Below are 25,784 nucleotides of genomic sequence, written 5' to 3'. Positions count from 1 at the left end.
GTACGTCCTCTTGAACCAAGGCTAATAGGTCACCAGAGTATAGGGCACCAGGTTAGTGGTCACCTGAGTGAAGTTCACTAGTGTATTGGACCCCTAGCCCATAGACCCCTCACGAAGACCTGAAACAATTAGATAGTTATATAATATGGTAGCAATATGGTAGTAGCGCCACGTTGTCTTCTGATAGGGTTGGTGGAATTGACCAATAATTTTGTATCTACACTAGTGCATTGGGGGTAGGGGACAGATAAGTGTTGTTTCTGAATAGGGCCTTGGTCAGTCCCATTTCAACTCTTGTCTGTTCAGTAAATCCATTGTGGTTCTTCATATTCATTGATAATGTCATGTCTTTCATTCAACAAACCAGACAATTTCCAACCCAGACAAACACAATTTCTAAAGGTACCATATGGTTTGGATCTGCATATACAGTAATAAATATATTTACCAACTCAGGTAAATATGGCTGTTCTAGTTTCATAAGAGACCATTTAAAAATTAAAAATATAGCTTTTTGAGAGCATAGGTTATTTCCTGTTACCATGACCAACTGTCATTTTCCACAAAGACAAATGACCCAAAAAATGAACAGTGGGCAGGGTCTTTATTTGGAAGGCTGTTGCAGGTAGGCAAATGTTTCCACATCCATACTGAGGCCCGCATCTCCCCTATGTTGGTGCATCAGGGAGGCCTCTTTGAGATGTTTGTTTGTTAAAGGAAGGAGTGTTAGCCTCCCACGCTGGTCTGTGTATAGGGAGCGGTGTTGCGGTAATGAAAGAAACAGGTTGTTGAAGACAGTACTGGCCTGGCTAACATATACTCTTCTCTGGGATGTTACCACCAAAAACACAGAAGCACCTTTTTATACACATCTGTAAAATAGCCAGGGAAGGAAAGGGAGATTCAACTTTTTTTAAACATTTAAATTCAAACTATAAAAAAACTGTCCCATGCCTAGTGAGTTGCATCCCAGAGACTTGAACTATTTGCACTCAAGAGATCCCCAGCTAGTTTCCTGGTAGCCTTGGAAGACTTTGTATTGATTATTGAATGAGGAAATCTACTTATTTATCACAGTAACAGAGGGAATGACGACACTTGTACAGCCCTGGCCACACTCCACTGCTAATTCCTTATTTGCTCCTAATATGTTCCTGTGGTGAATTAGTCCACTCAGGTAAACACTGTATGTGCAAGCCTTACACATTGTGTATCGGCCTTTGTTCAAGGACAGATTATAATGCACTAATCTAAATACAATGCATTATACATGTCACTTACATACTTCATTCGGTAGGGTCATGATTTTTCTTCTTCCTAGTGAATATTAATGTTTTTAAAAAGAAAGGAGAAACAAGGCACTCTTCATGTAATTACAATGCCTTTATTTGTATGGCATGTTCAATGGAACAAATAATGAAAAACGAATTTAAGTGATGCATTTCGGCTGCATGGCCTTCATCAGGGAGTACAAAGATACAATGATGCAATTATTTCTTTGTGCTCCTTGATGAAGGCCTAGCCCAAAGGCAGGCAGATGGCGATATTGAGGCGCTTCATCTTACAGTCCAAAGGGAATGTATGCAGCCTGCTATACACTCGTATCCCCGTGGACCGGTTCGTACATAAAACATTCTCCATTCAGGCAGCAAATACGTCAATTTCCTCCTTAACTCGATTTAATGGCGAGAAGGTGGGAAAAAAACGGAGAAAATATGCATACTTCATCACCTTTTTTCACCACCATACTGGAGTGGCTCAGCCAATCAGGTTGCAGCAGTCTGTTGATTGCCCTGAATACTGTACGCAATGTCAGGAAGTAGCATTAGCAACCCTAGCATATTGGTGGGAAATTGTTTAGAATAGTCTGTTTGTAACTCCACTTACTACTTGTAGCGGTATAGTCTGTTTGTTTGAGTTGTTGGTTTTGGCAAGCTTATTGTTCCAGTCGGTAGCTAACTAGCACTCACCCACGTGGCTGCTAGCGCCGTCATGGAAAGGGACATGAGAGAAGCTCTATAATATTAGGTTTTTCTAAGTCCAGAGAACACTTGAGAGCAGGCAACCCTGAAAAGTAATATTTAGACCTGTTTTACTTTTCTTTAATGGATTTTTATAATATTCTAAAACAAGTAGACACCAAGAAAATTTTGTTTGAAAAATTGAATGTTTTAGCTGTGAGGCAATTGGGTAACCTAGGTAACCACAGGTTGTTTTCCCCACAGGCGAACGGGTCCACGACGTTCTATCAAATACCGACTGGGACTACTGCACATGCAGCAACTACCCTTTCTAAAATGATTTTGACCAGATTTAATGCGTCACCCAGTTATTTATAAGAGACCAAGAGAAAACCAAAATACTATTTAGACACTATTCATATATACACATATTAATATTCCTATATGTAGTACAGTTAAATTCAATCTTTAGAAAGAGGAGAGGATCTGTGATACAAGATGTCTTTTTAATCTGTTTTTTTTAAGATAAGCTTGCTTTTTGCCTGAGTAACCTCTGGTGACAGAGCATTACACGATAGCATGGCTCTATAAATAACTGGGTGACGTCATGATACTAAAGTTTTTTTTAGCAATCACACGCTTTTCTCACAGGAATTAACAGAAGGACATCTCCTGACCTGGGAATTGTGGCCTTCAACCATTTTGCATTACATGTTGTTAATCTGCAGGAGAGGAAATCAAAGCTACGGGGGGATATGGTCGGCTCTTGCTAATGACATTGATTTTGTGGACTTTGTGTAAATTGCATCTGTACTGCATCTGACAAACGGCCCAAGTGATCAGTCATCTTGGTATTGGCTAACACCAGAGAAAGCATAGGTCTACAACTCTTACTGTTGGATCGAAGCCCACAGTACCTAAATTGGGTATTGATGGCTCACTTTTTTTTGCATTACTCAGAGTTAACAACCAGTGGATTTATTATAAGGTCAAAGACACCATTACAGTAACCTCATTGGTGCAGCAACTTTTGAATTGATGTCATTACAAAGGTTTGTTAGCCTACTTTGTTATGGCTAGACATATTTTATATGGGGTACATCATCTGCTGTAGTGATAAATTACGAGGCTTGTACGGTAGTTAACGTGCTGTTGACAGACAGTAAGGATTTTCAGACTAATAGTGGAATCATCTGGATGGTTAGTGGGATCCATTCCTATAGTGCTTCTACACCTGCATTGCTTGCTGTTTGGGGTTTTATGCTGGGTGTCTGTACAGCACTTTGAGATATCAGCTGATGTACGAAGGGCTATATAAATACATTTGATTTGAATTTGATTTGATATAGCCAAGCAGATGATTTGCTAAACAGCCACCAATGCAAAACACATCTCAATCTCTTGAAGTACAGTAAACTGCACTTTTTGTGTACATTTTTTGCCGTGTGGACATTTATAGCCCTTCAACAAGCATCTGATTGCATAAACATAATCTCATTGACAAAAATAAAATCTGACGTTTGCTGCTGCTGTCAACAGAGCCTATCATATAAACACTCATACACATAATCTATAAGGTATGAGCCGCCTGCAGATAGAATGGTACAGCATTCTGAATTCTGACAGAGACAACATATTAAGAGGAGATGAGGGATTGGAGCAGCTTCAATTTCATGCTAATGACCTTACCACCCTGTAGATTGGACATAAACACCGAGTCAGCAGCTTATATCACTGGCAACTTTAATTTCTCGCTCACCTTGAGCATTTCAGATAATTAGAAAACATTAATCAATGTCAAAGAATATTATGTCAATGTCTTTGTCATTGCAACAGTAACAGATATAAAGTGAATACATCAAATAGTCTTGTACGATACTCTGATTATCATTCTCAAAGCACATGTATTATTAAAATGTCCATACACTATTTATTAGAACCTGCTTCAAATGCAATATCACAAATGAACATCTTATGAGACCCTCTACATTTAAAATTCAAGCCAAACTAAGCTAATAACCATTTTAATCCTCCCTGACAAACTGAACAGAAAACACACGTCAGCAAGTTTTGCAATGCACAAGAGAAAACAAGGTGTTCTGTGTCCCCATACAGTCTGCATTGTGTTACCAGCTGTCATCCTGTGTGTGTGTGTGTGTGTGTGTGTGTGTGTGTGTGTGTGTGTGTGTGTGTGTGTGTGTGTGTGTGTGTGTGTGTGTGTGTGTGTGTGTGTGTGTGTGTGTGTGTGTGTGTGTGTGTGTGTGTGTGTGTGTGTGTGTGTGTGTGTGTGTGTGTGTGTGTGTGTGTGTGTGTGTGTGTGTGCGTGCGTGTGTGTGCGTGATTGCGTGTGTGTGTGTGCCACTGGTGTTCCGGACACCCCAGCAAGCTCTGTCGGTGAACAAATGCCATTGGCTAAGGCTAGCACAGCTCCAGTGCAATGAGTGGAGCTTACTCAGGTGTTCAAAAGTGCATATCAGACCAAGAGCCTAATGATTCTTAGGTAGTTCTTTACAAGTTTTAGTTTAGATAACAATCTCTCCACAGAAGTTACAGGGATGATAAAAACAGCTTGACTGCCGTAGCAACATCAGGGAAACTGGGCAGAAGAGAGCTTCAAATACAGCAGTTCTACAACATCTTTAATTGAGTCTCACATTCGCCTTAATTGCTGGTCTCAATATGTTCCGGAAAGAGATTAACTGTATAGGAAGCTCCTGGGACAGGTTGTCTGGACTTGACAGCTGATAAATTAGCAGATGAAAACAGATTATCATATTTAGCAGACAACAGTTATTTAGGACTTGAACACAAAAAAGCGGTTTGTGAATTCAAAACATTTTCACATAAAAAAAGCAGGACATAGGGAGACCAAGGGAGTCTCTCAAGTGGGATTCAATTTAATTTAATGCCTTGAATGCCTTGAATATTGCAGTCCATTTGTGTAGGCTAGGTATTCCCAAACTGGGGTATGCGTACCCCAGTGCCGTCGGGGGTACGCCAAATAAAAATGTGATAAATGTTTATTTTATTTTTAATCTTCACATTTTCAAACAGTCCATTTATATTTATCTATGGGGCTCTACATTTGGGTGAGGTTTATTTCTCGCCTGACTAGCCTCGTTTCCCTGCCCCCCACAAAATCAACCATCTAGTGTTCTGTGAGATAACAACACAATGTCAAATACAGGTAACCTAGTCAAATAATTAACATCCAATCACATTCACTGTTACTCCCTCGCGCGAATTCCACTAACGGTCCGTATGCGGACAAACGTAGCTGTTGGTTATTCCGTTTGCTAAAAAATGTATTAATTGTTCAAAAAAAGTAAGGCCCGCGTCCGTAGAGACACATACCAGCTCTACTGGTAGTATTGCTACTACTGGTAGTACTACACCTGCACCTGTCGATGACACAAGTTGTACTGCTTCCAAGAGCACATCCAATGCTAGCATCAGTAACTCTACATTTGTTGTTAGCCCAGCAAGCATGGACACTGACATTAGTGAATCTGATGCAGCCGATGAGCTACTGCCCCCTTACCCGGGAAAGCACCGAACAACAGACAGGGATGTTGGACCATCGAAGAGGCGCAAATATGATGAGAACTACATTGATTTGGGGTTCACTTATATTGGGAGTAGTGCCATTCCTCAACCCCAGTGTGTTATATGTGCAAAAGTACTATCTCACATATCAATGAAACCTTCACCATTGCGCAGACATTTAGAAAGAAAACATGCCAATTTGAAAATAAGCCACAGGAGATTTTTGAGCGAGAATTAAAATGACTTTTGAGTAGTAAGACATGTATAAAAGCAGCAGATACCATTAATAAGAAGGGACTAGAAGTGTCTTATATGGTGAGCTACCGAGTGGCTAGGACAGGCAACCCCATACTATTGTGGAGAACTTAATTCTTCCTGCTGGCGCGGATATGGCTGGGACAATGCTGGAGGAAAAGTCCCATAAAACTATACAGACTTATAATGACTTAATTAAACAACATTGTTTCACAATGCATCAGTGACATGGCAAGAGATGTTTTGAAACAATTACTGCTATGCATACAAGCCAGTGAATTCTATGCGTTAAAGCTGGATGAGTCAATAGACGTGGCGGGCCTGGCACAGCTCCTGGTATATGTCCGTTACGTTCATGGGGGGTCAAATAAGGAAGACATCCTCTTCTGCAAACCACTGGAAACCAGGACAACAGGAGAGGATCATTTTAAAGTACTGAACTGCTTTGTGACATCAAATGGACTTTGGTGGTCAAGATGTGTTGGTATCTGTACTGATGGCGCAAAAGCCATGACAGGGAGACATAGTGGAATGGTAATTGTTTCATTGTTAATGTTGTAAATGACTATTGTAGCTGGAAATGGCTGATTTTTAATGGAATATCTACATAGGAATACAGAGGCCCATCATCAGCAACCGTCACTCCTGTGTTCCAATGGCACGTTGTGTTAGCTAATCCAAGTTTATCCCTTTAAAGGCTAATTGATCATTAGAAAACCCTTTTGCAGTTATGTTAGCACAGCTGAAAACTGCAAAATTATTGATTATTATTAATTTTATTATTTGTTTCCTTGTCCTATAAGAGCTCTTTGTCACTTCCCATGAGGCGGGTTGTGACAAAAACTCACACTCATTCTTATGTTTAATAAATGTAGCGTAAATTGTGTGTGCGGCGGGCTTACAATGATGGCAAAAAACAACATTTGAGAGTGTGCTGACCCTGGTGCTAGAGGGGGTACGCAGCTGGAGGTTGAATGTTTGAAGGGGTACGGGATTATAAAAAGTTTGGGAACCACTGGTGTAGGCTATAAGCCAGAGAAACTCACAGAGTTCAACAGTAAATAGTGGCTAAATTTATCCTCAAGCCGACTACTTTTTTCCACACTGTTAGGCTAATTGATGTGTAATTTTAAAAAAAAAGTTTATAAGCAGCAACTGATTACGATATATAGATATAGATAGTACACTGCATAATGAAACAACCCCTTCTAAGCTAGGGTTTTGAGGATGGACTGAATGTATTCTTTGGCATTACTAGACTTTGCGGGGGTCCAGAGAAACTAAACTGTATTACCTAGTGGTGTGTGTGCGGGCATGCGTACGAGCGTTCCATTGTGTCAGTTGAACTCACTGTCAGGCAGCACACACACAGCTCTCTAGATAGAAATAGCCAGCGAAACCCTGATGTTGAGGTGCTGGCTGGTGTTCTTAAGGGGCCAGAAACACGTTCCGGTGTTCTATTGACTCACAGGATTAAGAGGGATCCAGGTCCCGTATGTGAGTGAATAGGCTCTGTTGTGCTGCTGCTGGATGCTAAATGAATGCTGCAGAGAGGTGACATCTCTCTCCCACACATGCCTCGTCAAGTTTGACGGCCCTGAGAAGTGACTGTGGATGGGGATGGAGGGGTGGGTAGAGACCACCGTGGCGTAGTGTTATAAAAGCCCATGGATTATTCCAATCCCAACTTTGAGAAGAGCTGTAGAGAAATTGTGGTGAACAACATGCGACAGAGCCTTGCAAAAGTGTTCTTCCCCCTTGGTGTTTTTCCTATTTTGTTGCATTACAACCTGTCATTTAAATTGATTTTTATTTGGATTTAATGTAATGGACATACACAAAATAAAAAATTAAAACTGAAAAGTGGTGTGTGCATATGTATTCACCCCCTTTGCTACGAAAACCCTAAATAATATCTGGTGCAACCAATTACATTCAGAAGACACATACTTGGTTAAATAAAGTCCACCTGTGTGCAATCTAAGTGTCACATGATCTGTCACATGATCTCAGTATATATACACCTGTTCTGAAAGGCCCCAGATTCTGCAACACCACTAAGCAAGGGGTACAACCAAGCAAGTGGCACCATGAAGACCAATGAGCTCTCCAAACAGGTCAAGGACAAAGATGTGGAGAAGTACAGATCAGGGTTGGGTTATAAAAAAACACCCCATCGAGCACCATTAAATCCATTATTAAAAAGTGGAAAGAATATAGCACCAGAACAAACCTGCCAAAGAGGGCCGCGCTCACCAAAATTCAGGCAAGGAGGGAATTAATCAGAGAGGCAACAAAGAGACCAAAGATAACCCTGAACGCGCTGCAATGCTCCACAGCGAAGATTTGTGTATCTGTTCATGGGACCACTTTAAGCCGTACACTCCACAGAGCTGGGCTTTACGGAAGAGTGTCCGGAAAAAAAGTAATTGCTTAAAGAAAAAAATAAGCAAACACGTTTGGTGTTCTCCAAAAGGCATGTGCGAGACTCCCCAAACATATGGAAGAAGATACTCTATGTCTGGCGCAAACCCAACACCTCTCATCACCCAGAGAATACTCTCCCCACAGTGAAGCATGGTGGTGGCAGCATCATGCTGTGGGGATGTTTTTCATCGGCAGGGACTGGGAAACTGGTCAGAATTGAAGGAATGATTGATGGCGCTAAATACAGGGCACTTCTTGAGGGAAACCTGTTTCAGTCTTCCAGAGTTTTGAGACTGGTATGGAGGTTCACCTTCCAGCAGGACAATGACCATAAGCATACTGCTAAAGCAACACTTGAGTGGTTTAAGGGGAAACATTTAAATGTCTTGAAAAAGTCTAGTCAAAGCCCATCCAATTGAGAATCTGTGGTATCGACATAAAGATTGCTTACACCAGCCGAACCCATCCAACTTGAAGGAGCTGGAACAGTTTGGCCTAATTCCAGGTTGCCATGGGGGGTGAATACTTCTGCAAGCCACTGTATAAGCACTGGTTTTCTTTTTGTGTATTAGTAGCTTTTGGAGTTACTACGCCCAAAGACCCGAGTCATAAAATAACTTCCTGCAGTGTTTCTTGTTGCCTATATGCACTGCTGTTGTTTTTAATGTTCTCTGAAGAGTTGGGGGATGAGACAGTTTCACCTTATTTATAGACCAAATATTCCTGTTTCATTCCATTTACTGACAGTTTTGTTGTTGTGTAAACGCTGAAATCTATATAAAGATGTCCTTGGGTATGCTTCCCTTTAAATATTTATTTAAATGAGAGAATAAACTTAGTCCTATGTATAATGATAGGGAAGGATGGTAGGGAGAGAGATAAATACATTTTGTCTGTTTACTGAACATTCTTCTCCAATATCCCTCTTGCTCACTGTGTGATTTCAAAGAAGAGCGTGTCAAACATAAAACAGAATGACTAACTGATTCATGAATGTGTTAAATATAGAATCCTGTTTTGTATTATGTAACAAAATGTAACATTTATATGATAATCTAACCACATATACTGTAGCCTGAATACATTTGTATAATGCACACTGAGCCCACATGTAATGCATATGTTAACCTAGATGTTGGTATTGTATAGAAAACATATATTGTACATTATAAAGTGGATTTGTTGCTTAATTTCAAACATGAACAAACACTGGGTGCAGTCAACCAACCACGTCTCAGAATATTTCATATTATTCTGTCAGTAAATCCGAGATATCCATTTAGTATGATATGTTACTTTTGGATGGTATGTATTAATTTGTGGCTGTCCATCACCCATTTCATATGATATTTCACAATTCGTATTATATCTTACGAATTTACTAAACATATAGTATGTTATGAATTTACTAAACGTGCAATATGTTACGATTTTGCAAAACGTACGTTATGTTAAGAATTCTAGCTAGGTGGCTAGGTGGCTAACGTTAGCAACCTTTGAGTTGCTAGACATTCATGTAGTACGCCCACCAATCCCCCCCCGACCAACCACCCTGCTTTTATTTTTGTCTTAAGTAGCCATCTGTCTTATGGAACCATACCAAGCGTAACATATCATACTAATTTGGTGTCCCAGATTTGTACTCATTTGGTATCCCGGTTTATGTTTACTATGTTACGCCTAGTCTATGAGACCAGGCTGAGTCAAAAGGATCATACCACATCTTTCTCTCTCTTCCCATATAATAGATAGTGTTTGTGTCTTCTTCCCACCCAGAGTAATTGATTTACTATGCCCTGATGTAATCACAGCAGGAGAGTAGCAGGCTGCTGTAGATGCTGTTATTTAGCTGTAGATCACAGCAGATAGGCGGGTCTTTGTTTTCCGCCAACAAACCAAAGGATGTTTATTCAGTGATTCACCAATAAATAAAAATCCTATGCTAGTTACCAAAAGAAGCAGTTGGCATCGCAGATCAATTGATTATGTATCAAGGATGCTGGGTGCTGTCAATTACAATGAGGACCCTCCAGTATTCTGCTCTACCAAGCAAAAGAGCAACTAATTGACCGGAACTGAGAAGAATGGCTTTTATTGTCAAACCAAATGAGTTGTAGTTAGATCACTGTAAATGTGGTTATTTGTTGTCTTACTAACAGGTAATTGTTTTATTCATATTGACCCTGACCTCTGACATGGCCTTTGACCCTAAACGTCAGTTCCTGCATTTGTAACAGTTTTCTTCAGGGGAAAGAGAGGCGGACCAAAACGCAGCGTGGTTACTTGTAAAAATCTTTAATAAAGATGAACAATGAACAATCTACAAAACAAGAAATGTGAACTGAAACTGAATACTCAATGTGGATAGATATTCCCCATTTATTATGTTGGACACTACAGCGAGGGCTGTATGGTTAGTGACATCTAATTTATAATACTTTGTAGAGCACACTTTGGATTCAGGTTATGAGACAGAGGATCCAGAGGCATGGACATTGGTGTAGACACACAGAGAATCCCAGATGGAGTACATCTTCTTGGACCTCTCACTACTGATGCTCCTCGAACCTTATTGTCACTGATGCTCTATGACCTCAGACCGTTATTGACTCTGAAGTTGAGCCTTCTTTGTGAATAATTTACTATTCCTCCCTCCTTCTGGCTCTCATCTTCTCTCTCTCTCTCTGTGTGTGTGTGTGTGTGTGTGTGTGTGTGTGTGTGTGTGTGTGTGTGTGTGTGTGTGTGTGTGTGTGTGTGTGTGTGTGTGTGTGTGTGTGTGTGTGTGTGTGTGTGTGTGTGTGTGTGTGTGTGTGTGTGTGTGTGTGTGTGTGTGTGTGTGTGTGTGTGTGTGTGTGTGTGTGTGTGTGTGTGTTAACAGGGATGACCTGCCAGGCACGGAGCTCTTATCTGGACAAAGAGGTGTTGTGGGGCTGGCGTTTCACCCCAGTCCTTTCTCTGGAGAAGGGCTTCTATGAGGTGGACTACAACAGCTTCCACGACATCTACGAGACCAACACACCGTCGTGCAGTGCTAAAGAGCTAGCCGCTACGCTACGAGAGGGCCAACTGCTCCCCACGCTCTCTCTGCTGACGCCCGAGCTCCCCAAACCCTACACCCTGGAGCCCATATCCACCCACAACCCTCTCTCCAAAGAGGTGGACAAGGGGGAGGAGGGGGAGAAGGGGGAGATCAACGGCTCAGCTGCAGCTCTGAAAGACCAGCCCGGACTGGACTGACTACTTCAGATAAGCCAAACCAGAGACAAAGTTACTAAAGACTATGCTTAATTTAGTCAATGGCCAGCTTGATCCATTGCATTGCTTGGAGATCAAAGATCCCCCGCCCCATGCAATACTTCTCTAGTGTCTATAGTATATATAGTATATATTTGTTTTGTAGACACAAATACACACAGACACACACACACACATACTTACTCCAGATTGGTCGTATTGTCTTTATATATTTGAGGCGACCACATATATTTCCATTACACTAGTAATAGCTCAAGTGATATACTGTAACCTGGTGTGGAACAGGTAGCCATGATGAATGAATATCACATCTTACAAATGATCCAATAACCTAATTTTAGAGGTTGTTGATTCTGCTGATCGAGTATTGATTCCATCTCTTGGCTAATATCTCCCCATGTTGCTCCCTGCTGCTCCTAACACAATGACAGAATATGTGCCGACCAGATCATTATCTTCAATCCCATCACGCTTTGTTATTACTCCACTACGGAAACTCTTAATTGAAGGCAATATGTACACAGCCGCGCTTTAACCCTCCTTCATTCCTGTAGGCAGGAAGTGGAGCTCAGCTCAGTGCAGCTCGTAGCTATAGATCAAGCTCTCTCTTTGTATTGGGTACGGTCAACTCTGTTTCGCATTTTGTCCAATCACCCTTGCGTTTCCACTGTCATGATTAATCACATTACGTGTGAGGAATATATTAGAGCAAAACACAGGGCCCAGAGATTTTCTCAGTATTGGAACCAGAGGAACGGGCAGTACCTCATTTTGATACTCATGATACATAAGCACAAGTCCTGTGACCCTGATATGCCCCCCTTTCCTCCATCCCTGTCCCCCCTCCTGGTGCATATTTTAGTGCGTGGTGTTATGTATAGGCTTCTGATGATACAAGCAGGTTTATAATGATGTCTACGCTCATGAGTGTTTCTTCCCTGCACTGTGACATAATACAAGCTATTAGTGCTATTCCTCTTCTTTAACCTTTGGTTAGTTCTCTTTATATCCAAAAACAATAAAACTATTATTAGAGTACACAACTTTTGCAGATGTCCAGACTATCCTACCCATAGTCCTGGTCTGGACCCAGCTAGCTCCTGTTGTCTCGGCTTGAGAGAGTGTATAACCCTGTCACTTGTACTGTGTGTCACATTTTTTACAGTTGTATTTTGAGGATGTGTGTGACAGAGCTTGCATGATAATGAACTGTCCCCTCGACATAGCAAGTTTAATACACTGCTAATAATACAGGGTATTTTCTAGGCATGCAAACTACAATTAACATTTTTTTTTACAGATATTGACAACCAATACGTTGATGATAGCTAAGATGACAAATCTCTTAAACGTTAACCCTTCTCCCCCTTCTATAACATTTATTTGCATTTTTCTGGACACTTGTCCCAACAATGTATTTTATTTCACTGTGACATTGTAGCATCATATTTATGCCATTTACATAAAGATCATTTATCATTAGAGAAAAAAACTGCTCCCATAGCTGGAATGTCATCTGTTTTCTGTGTGTTCTCATGGGAATAAACCTAATATGGCCAAAAGCACATTACAGTATGTTTCTGTTAGAGAACCATGTGTGTGTGTTTGCATGCTTGTGTGCATGTTTATGTGGGTATCTGTGTCCCTGTCCGTGCACACGTGTGTGTGCGTTTGTTAGTGTGTTAATTTAGTCCTCATTAAGTATGTGTGGTTAGGAGTTATTCCCCTCACAGAGAGAGAGCGCTACAGTGGCTTGTGAAACTATTCATAATATAATAATAATAATATATGTAAGGCTTTAGGAGACGCTTTTATCCAAAGCGACTTACAGTCATGTGTGCATACATTCTACATATGGGTGGTCCCGGGGATTGAACCCACTACCCTGGCGTTACAAGCGCCATGCTCTACCAACTGAGCTACCTTGGCATTTTTCCTATTTTGATGCCTTACAACCTGCAATTAAAATGTATTTTTTTTGTGGGGGGGGTTGTATCATTTGATTTACACAATATGCCTACCACTTTGAAGATGCAACATGTTTTTTTATTGTGAAACAAACAAGAAATAAGACAAAAAATATGAACTTGAGTGTGCATAACTATTCACAAAGCCAATACTTTGTAGAACCACCTTATGCAGCAATTACAGCTGCAAGTCTCTTGGGGTATGTCTCTATAAGCTTGGCACATTTAGCCACTTGGATTTTTGTCCATTCTTCAAAGCAAGACTGCTCCAGCTCCTTCAAGTTGGATGGGTTCTGCTGGTGTACAGCAATCTTTAAGTCATACCACAGATTCTCAATTGGATTGAGGTCTGGGCTTGGACTAGGCCATTCCAAGACATTTAAATGTTTCCTCTTAAACCACTCAAGTGTTGCTTTAGCAGTAGGCTTAGGGTCATTGTCCTGCTGGAAGGTGAACCTCCATCCCAGTCTCAAATCTCTGGAAGACTGAAATAGGTTTCCCTCAAGAAGTGCCCTGTATTTAGCGCCATCCATCATTCCTTCAATTCGGACCAATTTCCCAGTCCCTGCCGATGAAAAACATCCCCACAGGGATGGTATTCTCAGGGTGATCAGAGGTGTTGAGTTTGTGCCACACATAGCATTTTCCTTGATGGCTAAAAAGCTCAATTCTAGTCTCATCTGACCAGAGTACCTTCTTCCATATGTTTGGTGAGTCTCGTACATGCCTTTTGGCGAACACCAAAAGTGTTTGCTTATTTTTTTCTTTAAGCAATGGCTTTTTTTCTGGCCACTCTTCCGTAAAGCCCAACTCTGTGGAATGTACGGCTTATAGTGGTCCTATGGACAGATACTCCAATCTCCACTGTGGAGCTTTGCAGTTCCTTCAGGGTTATCTTTGGTCTCTTTGTTGCCTCTCTGATGAATTCCCTCCTTACCTGGTCCGTGAGTTTTGGTGGGCAGCCCACTCCTGGCAGGTTTGTTGTGGTGCCATATTCTTTCCATTTTTTAATAATGGATTTAATGGTGCTTGATGGGGTATTTTTTTTATAACTCAACCCTGATCTGTACTTCTTCACAACTTTGTCCCTGCCCTGTTTGGAGAGCTCCTTGGTCTTCATGGTGCCACTTGCTTGGTGGTTCCCCTTGCTTAGTGGTGTTGCAGACAATGGGGACTTTCAGAACAGGTGTGTACATACTGAGATCATGTGACACTTAGATTGGACAGAAGTGGACTTTATTTAACTAATTATGTGACTTCTGAAGGTAATTGGATGCACCAGATGTTATTTAGGGGTTTCATAGAAAAGGGGGTGAATACATATGCACACACCACTTTTCATTTTTTTTCTTCTTTTTTTTTCTAAAACAAGTTCTTTTTTTCATTTCACTTCACCAATTTGCATTATTTTGTGTATATCCATTGCATGAAATACAAATAAAAATCCATTTAAATTACAGGTTGTAATGCAACAAAATTGGGTAAAACACCACGGGGGAGGAACACTACAGTGCCTTGCAAAAGTTTAAATGAAGGTTCTGCTTGAGCAAGGCCTGGTTTCACCCAAGGCTCTGCAAAACAGTTTTACACATGCTACCTGACAACTGGATTAGAGGTGCATCGAATCATGAGTAACAGACATAAGCAACCATTTGGCACACCACATTGGTGTGGAACAATCTCATCTTGCACAGAAGCTCTGGGCACAAACACACTACTCAGCACAGGCAGCTGGTAGGGAATACTGATACAAACAAGAAATAGAGATCCAAGGCTGTACTGTACATACAGCGTGTATTAAACCACAATTCCTTGGATGACTACCAAGAACTGTGTGGGTGATTCAGTTTTCCTGTGCAAATCGGTATTGACCAAAAACATAATGTCATAGGTTACCAGGGAAAGGAGCCAAATCCTGGCTATATGATTTCCAGCTTTTCACTGCTGCCTATCCAAATGATTTATGAGTAAGAATCCCCGGTAACATTAATAGCTATACTCACCACCCAGCAGCAAAACACCATCTCTGAGTCAGCTTCCTCAGTGTATTAGGAGATTCGTAAGGAGATTCATTTGGATGTGGTTCCCCCTGAAACAGCCTGCCAAACGATTATGAAGATGTCGCAGCTATTAACCGGGAACAGAGAAATAACCCGCCACAAAAGTCACTGCCATAATCATCTTTCTGCTTGGGTTCAAAGCAAAGGCTAGCACAATCAGATCAAGCTTCCAGCAATAGCAAACATCCGCATAGAGAATGTTATGCATTTACATACATTTACATTTAAGTCATTTAGCAGACGCTCTTATCCAGAGCGACTTACAAATTGGTGCATTCACCTTATGACATCCAGTGGAACAGTCACTTTACAATAGTGCATCTAAATCTTTTAAGGGGGGGGGCAACCTTTCAGTCACAAGTCCCACGCTCTAACCTCTCTAGACTACTGTACCTGCCACCTCAAAGTGTGTGTTTGAGTTTGGAAAAATGCAGTTGTGGTTGAGACTTGGGTGCCATAGAAAAACGTGACAGTTCATTGCCAAGGCCGTTCATGGGTTTTTAAATCAGAACCCTGAACATCAAATATCTACTGGCTCCAATATGACTATAAATAGCCTGAAATGATGACAGAAATAAAGGTTTCATGAAATTATGAATTACTATTTATATGAAACTGTGTGTGTGTGTGTGTGTGTGTGTGTGTGTGTGTGTGTGTGTGTGTGTGTGTGTGTGTGTGTGTGTGTGTGTGTGTGTGTGTGTGTGTGTGTGTGTGTGTGTGTGTGTGTGTGTGTGTGTGTGTGTGTGTGTGTGTGTGTGTGTGTGTGTGTGCGTGCGTGCGTGCGTGCGTGCGTGTGCGTGTGCGTGTTTTCCATTTTCAGAGTCCTGACAAGGCCGGAAAACAATACTTTTTTTTAGGGTTTGGGGTTAAGGTTAGGAGTTGGGGTTAAGTTTAGGGGTTTGGGGTTAAGGTTAGGAGTTAGGATTAGGTTTAGGGGTTTGGGGTTAAGGTTAGGAGTTAGAATTAGGTTTAGGGGTTTGGGGTTAAGGTTAGGAGTTAGGGTTAGGTTTAGGGGTTAGGAGTTAGGGTTAGGGTTAGGTTTAGGGGTTTGGGGTTTGGGGTTAAGGTTAGGAGTTAGGGTTTGGTTTAGGGGTTTGGGGTTTGGGGTTAAGGAAAATAGGATTTTGAATTGGAAATCATTTTTACTCCCCAAAAAGTCCTGAAAATTCATGAGTGTTCATCAATTAAAATAAAATAAAATTTTATTGGTCACATACACATGGTTAGCAGATGTTATTTCTAGTGTAGCTAAATGTGCTTGTAGATCTGACAGTGCAGCAGTATCTAACAGGCAATATCTTACAATTCCACAACAAAACCTAATATCTAATACATTCCACAACAAAACCCTAATACACACAATCTAGTAAAGGAATGGGATGAGAATATATAAGTATAAAATATATGGATGAGCAGTGACAGAGCGGTTAAAATGCAAAAGATAGTGAAGGATACAGTATATAAATATGAGATGAGTAATGTGAGATATGTAACCATTCTTAAAGTGGCCTTATTAAAGTGACTAGTGTTCCCTGTATTAAAGTGGCCAATGATATCAAGTCTGTAGGTAGGCAGCCGCCTCTAGAAGCTGTTTTCAATCTCTCTGTCCCAGCTCTGATGCACCTGTGCTGACCTCGCCTCCCAGATGGAAGTAGGGTGAACAGGTAGTGGATCGGGTGGTTATTGTCCTTGATTATCTTTTTTGCCTCCCTGTGACATCGGGTGTTGTAGGTGTCCTGGAGGGGAGGTGGTTTGCCCTCGGTGATGCGTTGTGCAGATCGCACCACCCTCTGGAGAGTCCTGTGGTAGTGGGTGGTGCAGTTGCCATACCAGCCCGACAGGAAGCTCTCAATTGTGCACCTGTAAAAGTTAGTGAGAGTTTTCGGTGACAAGCCACATTTTTTCAGCCTCTTGAGATTGAAGAGGCACTGTTGCGGCTTCTTCACCACACTGTCTGTGTGCATGGACCGTTTTCAGTTTGTCGGTGAAATGTACACAGAGGAATTAAAAATGTCCACCTTCTCCACTGCTGTCCTGAAATCCACGATCATCTATTTTGTTTTGCTGACATTGAGTGAGAGGTTATTTTCCTGACACCACACTCTGAGGGCCCTCACATCCTCCCTGAAGGCTTTCTCATTGTTGTTGGTAATCAAGCCTACCACTGTAGTGTCGTCTGCAAACTTGATGATTGAGTTAGAGACGTGCATGGCTACGCAGTAGTGGGTGAACAGGGAGTACAGGAGAGGGCTGAGAACGCACACTTGTGTTGAGGATCAGCGTAGTGGAGATGTTGTTTCCTACCTTCACCACCTGGGGGCGGCCCGTCAGGAAGTCCAGGACCCATTTGCACAGCGCGGGGTCGGACCCGGGGTCTCAAGCTTAATGATGAGTTAGGAGGTTACTATGGTGTTGAATGCTGAGCTGTAGTCAATCACATACACATCACACATCACAGACAAACTGAATTGGTCCACTCACACTGACAGCGTCGTGAAGAAGGCGCAGCAGCGCCTATTCAACCTCAGGAGGCTGAAAAAATTCGGCTTGTCACCAAAAGCACTCACAAACTTCTACAGATGCACAATCGAGAGCATCCTGGCGGGCTGTATCACCGCCTGGTACGGCAACTGCTCCGCCCTCAACCGTAAGGCACTCCAGAGGGTAGTGAGGACTGCACAACGCATCACCGGGGGCAAACTACCTGCCCTCCAGGACACCTACACCACCCGTTGTTACAGGAAGGCCATAAAGATCATCAAGGACATCAACCACCCGAACCACTGCCTGTTCACCCCGCTATCATCCAGAAGGCGAGGTCAGTACAGGTGCATCAAAGCTGGGACCGAGAGACTGAAAAACAGCTTCTATCTCAAGGCCATCAGACTGTTAAAAAGCCACCACTAACATTGAGTGGCTGCTGCCAACACACTGTCATTGACACTGACCCAACTCCAGCCATTTTAATAATGGGAATTGATGGAAATGATGTAAATATATCACTAGCCACTTTAAACAATGCTACCTTATATAATGTTACTTACCCTACATTATTCATCTCATATGCATATGTATATACTGTACTCTACAACATCGACTGCATCCTTATGTAACACATGTATCACTAGCCACTTTAACTATGCCACTTTGTTTACTTTGTCTACACACTCATCTCATATGTATATACTGTACTCGATACCATCTACTGTATGCTGCTCTGTACCATCACTCATTCATATATCCTTATGTACATGTTCCTTATCCCCTTACACTGTGTATAAGACAGTAGTTTTTTTTGGAATTGTTAGTTAGATTACTTGTTGGTTATCACTGCATTGTCGGAACTAGAAGCACAAGCATTTCGCTACACTCGCATTAACATCTGCTAACCATGTGTATGTGACAAATAAAATTTGATTTGATTTGATTGATTTGATTTGATTTGAACAGCATTCTTACATAGGTATTCCTCTTGTCCAGATGGGATAGGGAAGTGTGTAGTGTGATGTAGATTGCATCATCTGTGGACCTATTGGGGCAGTAAGTAAATTGGAGTGGGTGTAGGGTAACCGGCAGGGTGGAGGTGATATGATCCTTGACTAGTCTCTCAAAGCACTTCATGATGATAGAAGTGAGTGACAAGGGGCGATAGTCATTTAGTTCAGTTACCTTAGCTTTCTTGGGAACAGAAACAATGGTGGCCTTCTTGAAGTGTGTGGGGACAGCAATTTGGGATAGGGATTGATTGAATATGTCTGTAAAACCACCAGCCAGATGGTCTGCATATGTGCATGCATGCATGCGAGCATGTGTGCCTGCGTGTGTGTGCTTGTGGACACACTCACTGTAGAAAAAAGGCAAAACTCTCTAGGACTGATGAATGTGCCTATACAGTACAGTTAGTATACATTACGTGGACTAAAGGGCTACTGTTCTTACCAGGGCCATCCATGGCAATGGAGAATCTCTTACCTTTCAATGACGCATGCTCATTAAGAATATAAGTGCAATGTCCATTAACAAACATGTAGCCAAAGTAATGAAGGAAAATATATTTTTTAAAGATATGTGTGTATATATATATATATACACATATAAATACGTATATATTTACAAAAATATATATGGTGTATTGGAAATTATGCCGACAATTACAGTGCCTTGCGAAAGTATTCGGCCCCCTTGAACTTTGTGACCTTTTGCCACATTTCAGGCTTCAAACATAAAGATATAAAACTGTATTTTTTTGTGAAGAATCAACAACAAGTGGGACATAATCATGAAGTGGAACGACATTTATTGGATATTTCAAACTTTTTTAACAAATCAAAAACTGAAAAATTGGGCGTGCAAAATTATTCAGCCCCTTTACTTTCAGTGCAGCAAACTCTCTCCAGAAGTTCAGTGAGGATCTCTGAATGATCCAATGTTGACCTAAATGACTAATGATGATAAATACAATCCACCTGTGTGTAATCAAGTCTCCGTATAAATGCACCTGCACTGTGATAGTCTCAGAGGTCCGTTAAAAGCGCAGAGAGCATCATGAAGATCAAGGAACACACCAGGCAGGTCCGAGATACTGTTGTGAAGAAGTTTAAAGCCGGATTTGGATACAAAAAGATTTCCCAAGCTTTAAACATCCCAAGGAGCACTGTGCAAGCGATAATATTGAAATGGATGGAGTATCAGACCACTGCAAATCTACCAAGACCTGGCCGTCCCTCTAAACTTTCAGCTCATACAAGGAGAAGACTGATCAGAGATGCAGCCAAGAGGCCCATGATCAAATCAAATCAAATCAAATTTATTTATATAGCCCTTCGTACATCAGCTGATATCTCAAAGTGCTGTACAGAAACCCAGCCTAAAACCCCAAACAGCAAACAATGCAGGTGTAAAAGCACGGTGGCTAGGAAAAACTCCCTAGAAAGGCCAAAACCTAGGAAGAAACCTAGAGAGGAACCGGGCTATGTGGGGTGGCCAGTCCTCTTCTGGCTGTGCCGGGTAGAGATTATAACAGAACATGACCAAGATGTTCAAATGTTCATAAATGACCAGCATGGTCAAATAATAATAATGATCACTCTGGATGAAATGCAGAGATCTACAGCTGAGGTGGGAGACTCTGTCCATAGGACAACAATCAGTCGTATATTGCACAAATCTGGCCTTTATGGAAGAGTGGCAAGACAAAAGCCATTTCTTAAAGATATCCATAAAAAGTGTTGTTTAAAGTTTGCCACAAGCCACCTGGGAGACACACCAAACATGTGGAAGAAGGTGCTCTGGTCAGATGAAACCAAAATTGAACTTTTTGGCAACAATGCAAAACGTTATGTTTGGCGTAAAAGCAACACAGCTCATCACCCTGAACACACCATCCCCACTGTCAAACATTGTGGTGGCAGCATCATGGTTTGGGCCTGCTTTTCTTCAGCAGGGACAGGGAAGATGGTTCAAATTGATGGGAAGATGGATGGAGCCAAATACAGGACCATTCTGGAAGAAAACCTGATGGAATCTGCAAAAGACCTGAGACTGGGATGGAGATTTGTCTTCCAACAAGACAATGATCCAAAACATAAAGCAAAATCTACAATGGAATGGTTAAAAAAGAAACACATCCAGGTGTTAGAATGGCCAAGTCAAAGTCCAGACCTGAATCCAATCGAGAATCTGTGGAAAGAACTGAAAACTGCGTTCACAAATGCTCTCCATCCAACCTCAGTGACCTGTTTTGCAAGGAGGAATGGGAAAATATTTCAGTCTCTCGATGTGCAAAACTGATAGAGACATACCCCAAGCGACTTACAGCTGTAATCACAGCAAAAGGTGTCACTACAAAGTATTAACTTAAGGGGGCTGAATAATTTTGCCAATTTTTCAGTTTTTGATTTGTTAAAAAAGTTTGAAATATCCAATAAATGTCGTTCCACTTTATAATTGTGTCCCACTTGTTGTTGATTCTTCACAAAAAAATACAGTTTTATATCTTTATGTTTGAAGCCTGAAATGTGGCAAAAGGTCGCAAATTTCAAGGGGGCCGAATACTTTCGCAAGGCACTGTACATTGATGTAAGCTACAATCTATCTGCAGTATTATAGTTTTTTTTTACAATCGCTTACACAATAAAAGTGGTACTTGAGGCATACTCATACCCATTAACTCATGTACCTCATCTTCAGACCAAGTCTGCAAAACTGCAAGCACATTATCTGCTTTACACTCAGTTTGCAATTGTAAAACACACTTTTTGCAAAACACTAAACACAGTTCTCTACATTAGATACATTTTTCAAAACTAACAGGTCTTGTTTTTCGTTTGGAAAACACTGCCATACCAAATGCCACTCTCATTTACTGATTACCTACACCCAGTGATTACCTACACCCAGTGATTACCTACACCCAGTGAGTACCTACACCCAGTGATTACCTACACCCAGTGCTCACGTGTCAAAACACTTATAGCTCATTTCTTCACTTAGAAATCAGAGCTTGAGCACTATAAATAGGCTTCAGGTTGGCTTTCTTGGTTTGGACAACAATGGAGGCCAATTTTGGAGAGAGAGTTAGAGGAAGAGGAGTGAGCAAGAGGGGGACAAGGACAAGGAGGAAGTCTGTGGTGACATAGACGAGGGGGCATGCCAGGGCTATACGTGTGAGTGCTATGGCAACTGCCATGGACTCCACTACACACTGCACATGCAAAAGACACAAGATAGTATTTTAGATAGTGTTAGTGTTTTAGATTTGTCACATCTGTGTGTAGTTGGTGTTTGTTTGTGTGCAGAGTTTTGATGTAAAAACACAATTTTGAGAAGAGTTAAAATAGGTTTGAATGAAGTGTTTGGTTTTGCAAGAGATGTGCGACGTTTTGCATGTTGTGCACGTGTTTTGGGGTTTTGTGTGTAGAGTCTAGAGAAAAGGAGCAATAGTTTTAGAAATCATGTGTAAGCCCCGCCCCAAAAAATAAGAAAATAAATAAAAGTAACCAGAACAGAACATCCTGTTTAAGCAAGATATTTTAACTTAGGGAAAAGCAAGTGGGAGGAATTCACTTGGCATTTGTTCCAAAACAATGAACTGAGCCCACTCTATCTCTGACCCTACTGAACAACACCCACGCACTACTGAACACACACACACTCCACTTTTAGAGATAGCATGTACCTGTAAATGTATTTATTTTGAATTAGTAGACATACTGTCTTGTGTTATTTTTTCTCTGAACTATACTGAACAAAAATATAAACGCGACATGAAACAATTTCAATTATTTTACTGAGTTACAGTTCATATAAAGAAATCAGTCAATTTAAATAATGTCATAAGGGCCTAATCAATGGATTTCACATGAGTGTGCAGGTGCATAGCCATGGGTGGGTTGGGCGGGCATAGGCCCACCCACTGCGGAGCCAGGCCAAGCCAATCAGAATAAGTTTTTCCCCACAAAAGGGCTGTTTTTACAGACAGAAATACTCCTTAGGTTAGTAATTTCTCTGGGTGTGGAGGTCCTAGGCTGGCACAAGTGGTCTGCGGTTGTGAGGCCGGTTGGACGTACTGCCAATTTCTCTAAAACCACATTGGAGGTGGCTTATGGTAGAGAAATGAACATTAAATTCTCTGGCAACAGCTCTGATGAACATTCCTGCAGTCAGCATGCCATTTGCCTCAAAACTTGAGACATCTGTGGCATTGTGTTGTGTGACAAAATTGGGTATTTTAGAGTGGCCTTTTATTGTCCCCAGCACAAGGTGCACCTGTGTAATGATCGTGCTGTTTAATCAGCTACTTGGTATGCCACACCTGTCAGGTGCATTGATTATCTTGGCAAAGGAGAAATGCTTACTAGCAGGTATGTAAACAAATTTGTGCAAAAGATTTGGGAGAAATAAAGCCTGTGCGTAGGGAACATTTCTGGAATCTTTTATTTTAGCTCATGAAACATGGGACCAACACTTTACATGTTGCAATTATTTTTTTGTTCAGTATAAATATCTACAGTCATCCACATAACCTCCTACAATGAGGCTTGTTTTATTTAGACCAAAACCAGAGACAAGAGCATCACAAAGCTTGAATCACTTTAGGTCACTGCATCCACCCATAGCAATCAGATCATTCCCTTCCTCCAACTGCCCTCACAGATCTGGCTGATGTAAAGGCTGTGTAGATGTCACGTGAATGTGTTTGATTTGACGCTTTGAGCCCCTGGTTTCTTTGTTCTCCTCCAAGTGTTGAGGTGCATCTGATGGAGAGATGATCACATACACTGGTGTTATGTGATCATCTTTCCATCAGACAGGCCTTTGACTTCACCTCGGGGCCAGAGACGCGAGAGACTCTTTTATGCGTCAGGGCTATGGGATTTGATGGGATGACACAGCCCCCTTCTCCTAGCAGCGGGAACCATCTCCTACAGAGTTTTTGAGAGGTGAGGGTCACCTGCTGTGCTACATGACTGCACATCCCCAGGAACAAGATTATATTTGGAACAACAAGCTCTACAGTCAACCCACAGGTAGGGATATCGGCCACTGAGGTCAAAGGCGATGTGAGATGATGTTTTTCATGCGAGAAGGACTTCTTGTTCTGTTTCGGTGGGAATATAATCCTAATGACAGGGTTGACATCTTTTTGGTGCGGGTGGTGTTTCATTTTCTGACTCAGACTTGAGAATTAGATACATTTTGGGGCGATGGAGGATATTTATCATAAACAGCAAACTTTTCTTGGGCTCTGGGGCTTTTATAGTGCTTTACTGAGCATGAGCTCAAACTCTGAAAGACAGATTATGAGTTTATTTAGATTAATCTTGAGTCTGGAACATTATTGATGTGGTTGGGACTTACATTAGCTAGGCATTACTAACTACACTAGAAGATATATGAGGTGCTTATGGGTAGTGAAATGCGTCCCATTCTGCCTTGAACACAAATAATTACATTTTGAATCATAATGTATGTAGTTTATGTCTGCAGAGTTTGAGTGATCCTTTCGCTGACTATTTGTGTTCCTTAGACAGGAAACAATAAAGAGCCGTCTGATGGTACCTTCTCTCTTGGAGCTTTTCAGTCTCATAACATGCAGTTAAGGAAAAGGGCATCCAGATGGTTATGGGAGAAATTATTACATCTCCCTAATGATTTGGACATCTTTAGTGAAGGAACATTCAAATGAGGATAAAACAAAAAAAATGAAAAGTTGACTTTTTTTGTTTGTTCTTGTAGTCAATGGACTAGTTCAGCTACACTTTTGATCTGCATTAAAACTAGGGAAAATAAAACAGGAGCTGCTGCTTACTTTCCGGTTTTGATTTGCATTAAAACTAGGGAAAATAAAACAGGAGCTGCTGCTTTCTTTCCCATTTTGATTTGCATTAAAACTATGGAAAATAAAACAGGAGCTGCTGCTTTCTTTCCCATTTTGATTTGCATTAAAACTATGGAAAATAAAACAGGAGCTGCTGCTTTCTTTCCCTTTTTGATTTGCATTAAAACTATGGAAAATAAAACAGGAGCTGCTGCTTTCTTTCCCATTTTGATTTGCATTAAAACTATGGAAAATAAAACAGGAGCTGCTGCTTTCTTTCCCATTTTGATTTGCATTAAAACTATGGAAAATAAAACAGGAGCTGCTGCTTTCTTTCCGGTTTTGATTTGTGTACATTTGTAGTTGTGTAGAATTATATTGAATATAATAATAAACTACATTCATCAATCTGACTATATTATTATGTGAATAAATGCAACAGGCCCTGTGCGTCTCTGGAAGATCGAGTCAAGGTAGCGAGCCATACATCACCTCTCAGTATTACTATAATGAACATGTGTCTAACTTGCACCATTATGCAATTATTAAGAGGGTAGATACAAATACTGTACCTAATCCTGGCGACCAATGTTCTAGCATTCATTTAGGCCTCTGGTGATTCAAGAGGGAGAGAGGGTTCTGTTCAAAGAGAGAAAACCTACATCAATGGTAAATCAATAGGTCCAAACAATGGCTACAAGTGGAGGCCTCAGTTAGTTGTGTCTTGAAGTTCTATCGTCAAAAGATACTTTGTTGTAACAAAGTTCTGAGCTTCTTCAGGGCTTGATTCTGCGCATAGACAGTTTTCTATACCAATATTAAAACTAGGATGCAGCCTCCTTGTTCAGCCGAATCTGATATACAGACTTCAAAAGGCCGACAAATGGTTCTGGGCTATTTAAGATGTGATTCATAAACATCAGACCCCCCCCCCCCACCACCACCTACCGTATACAGTACGACTGAGCCAGTAGAACTACCTGTAGTATGGCCT

General features: G+C 41.2%; 1 protein-coding gene across 2 annotated transcripts in view; it reads left to right on the top strand.

Annotated features, from left to right (window-relative positions):
- The window catches only part of LOC123992653 (G protein-activated inward rectifier potassium channel 4-like), a 36,645-nt gene extending 23,636 nt beyond the window's left edge, over positions 1-13,009 (top strand). The window contains exon 4 of one of the 2 annotated variants that reach the window (XM_046293984.1): positions 11,068-13,009. In XM_046293984.1, coding sequence (XP_046149940.1) covers positions 11,068-11,426 — 359 coding nt within the window. In that variant the 3' untranslated portion in view covers positions 11,427-13,009. Of the gene's footprint in view, positions 1-2,225; positions 2,371-11,067 lie in introns of those variants that run through there. The other variant, XM_046293985.1, reaches the window with a different exon arrangement.
- The last annotated feature ends 12,775 nt before the right edge of the window (positions 13,010-25,784 follow it).

Source organism: Oncorhynchus gorbuscha, linkage group LG13 (genome assembly GCF_021184085.1).
Source record: "Oncorhynchus gorbuscha isolate QuinsamMale2020 ecotype Even-year linkage group LG13, OgorEven_v1.0, whole genome shotgun sequence".
Taxonomy (NCBI): Eukaryota; Metazoa; Chordata; class Actinopteri; order Salmoniformes; family Salmonidae; genus Oncorhynchus; species Oncorhynchus gorbuscha.
The sequence above is the reverse complement of the archived record's forward strand: the minus strand, read 5'-3'. Positions and strand labels throughout refer to the sequence as shown.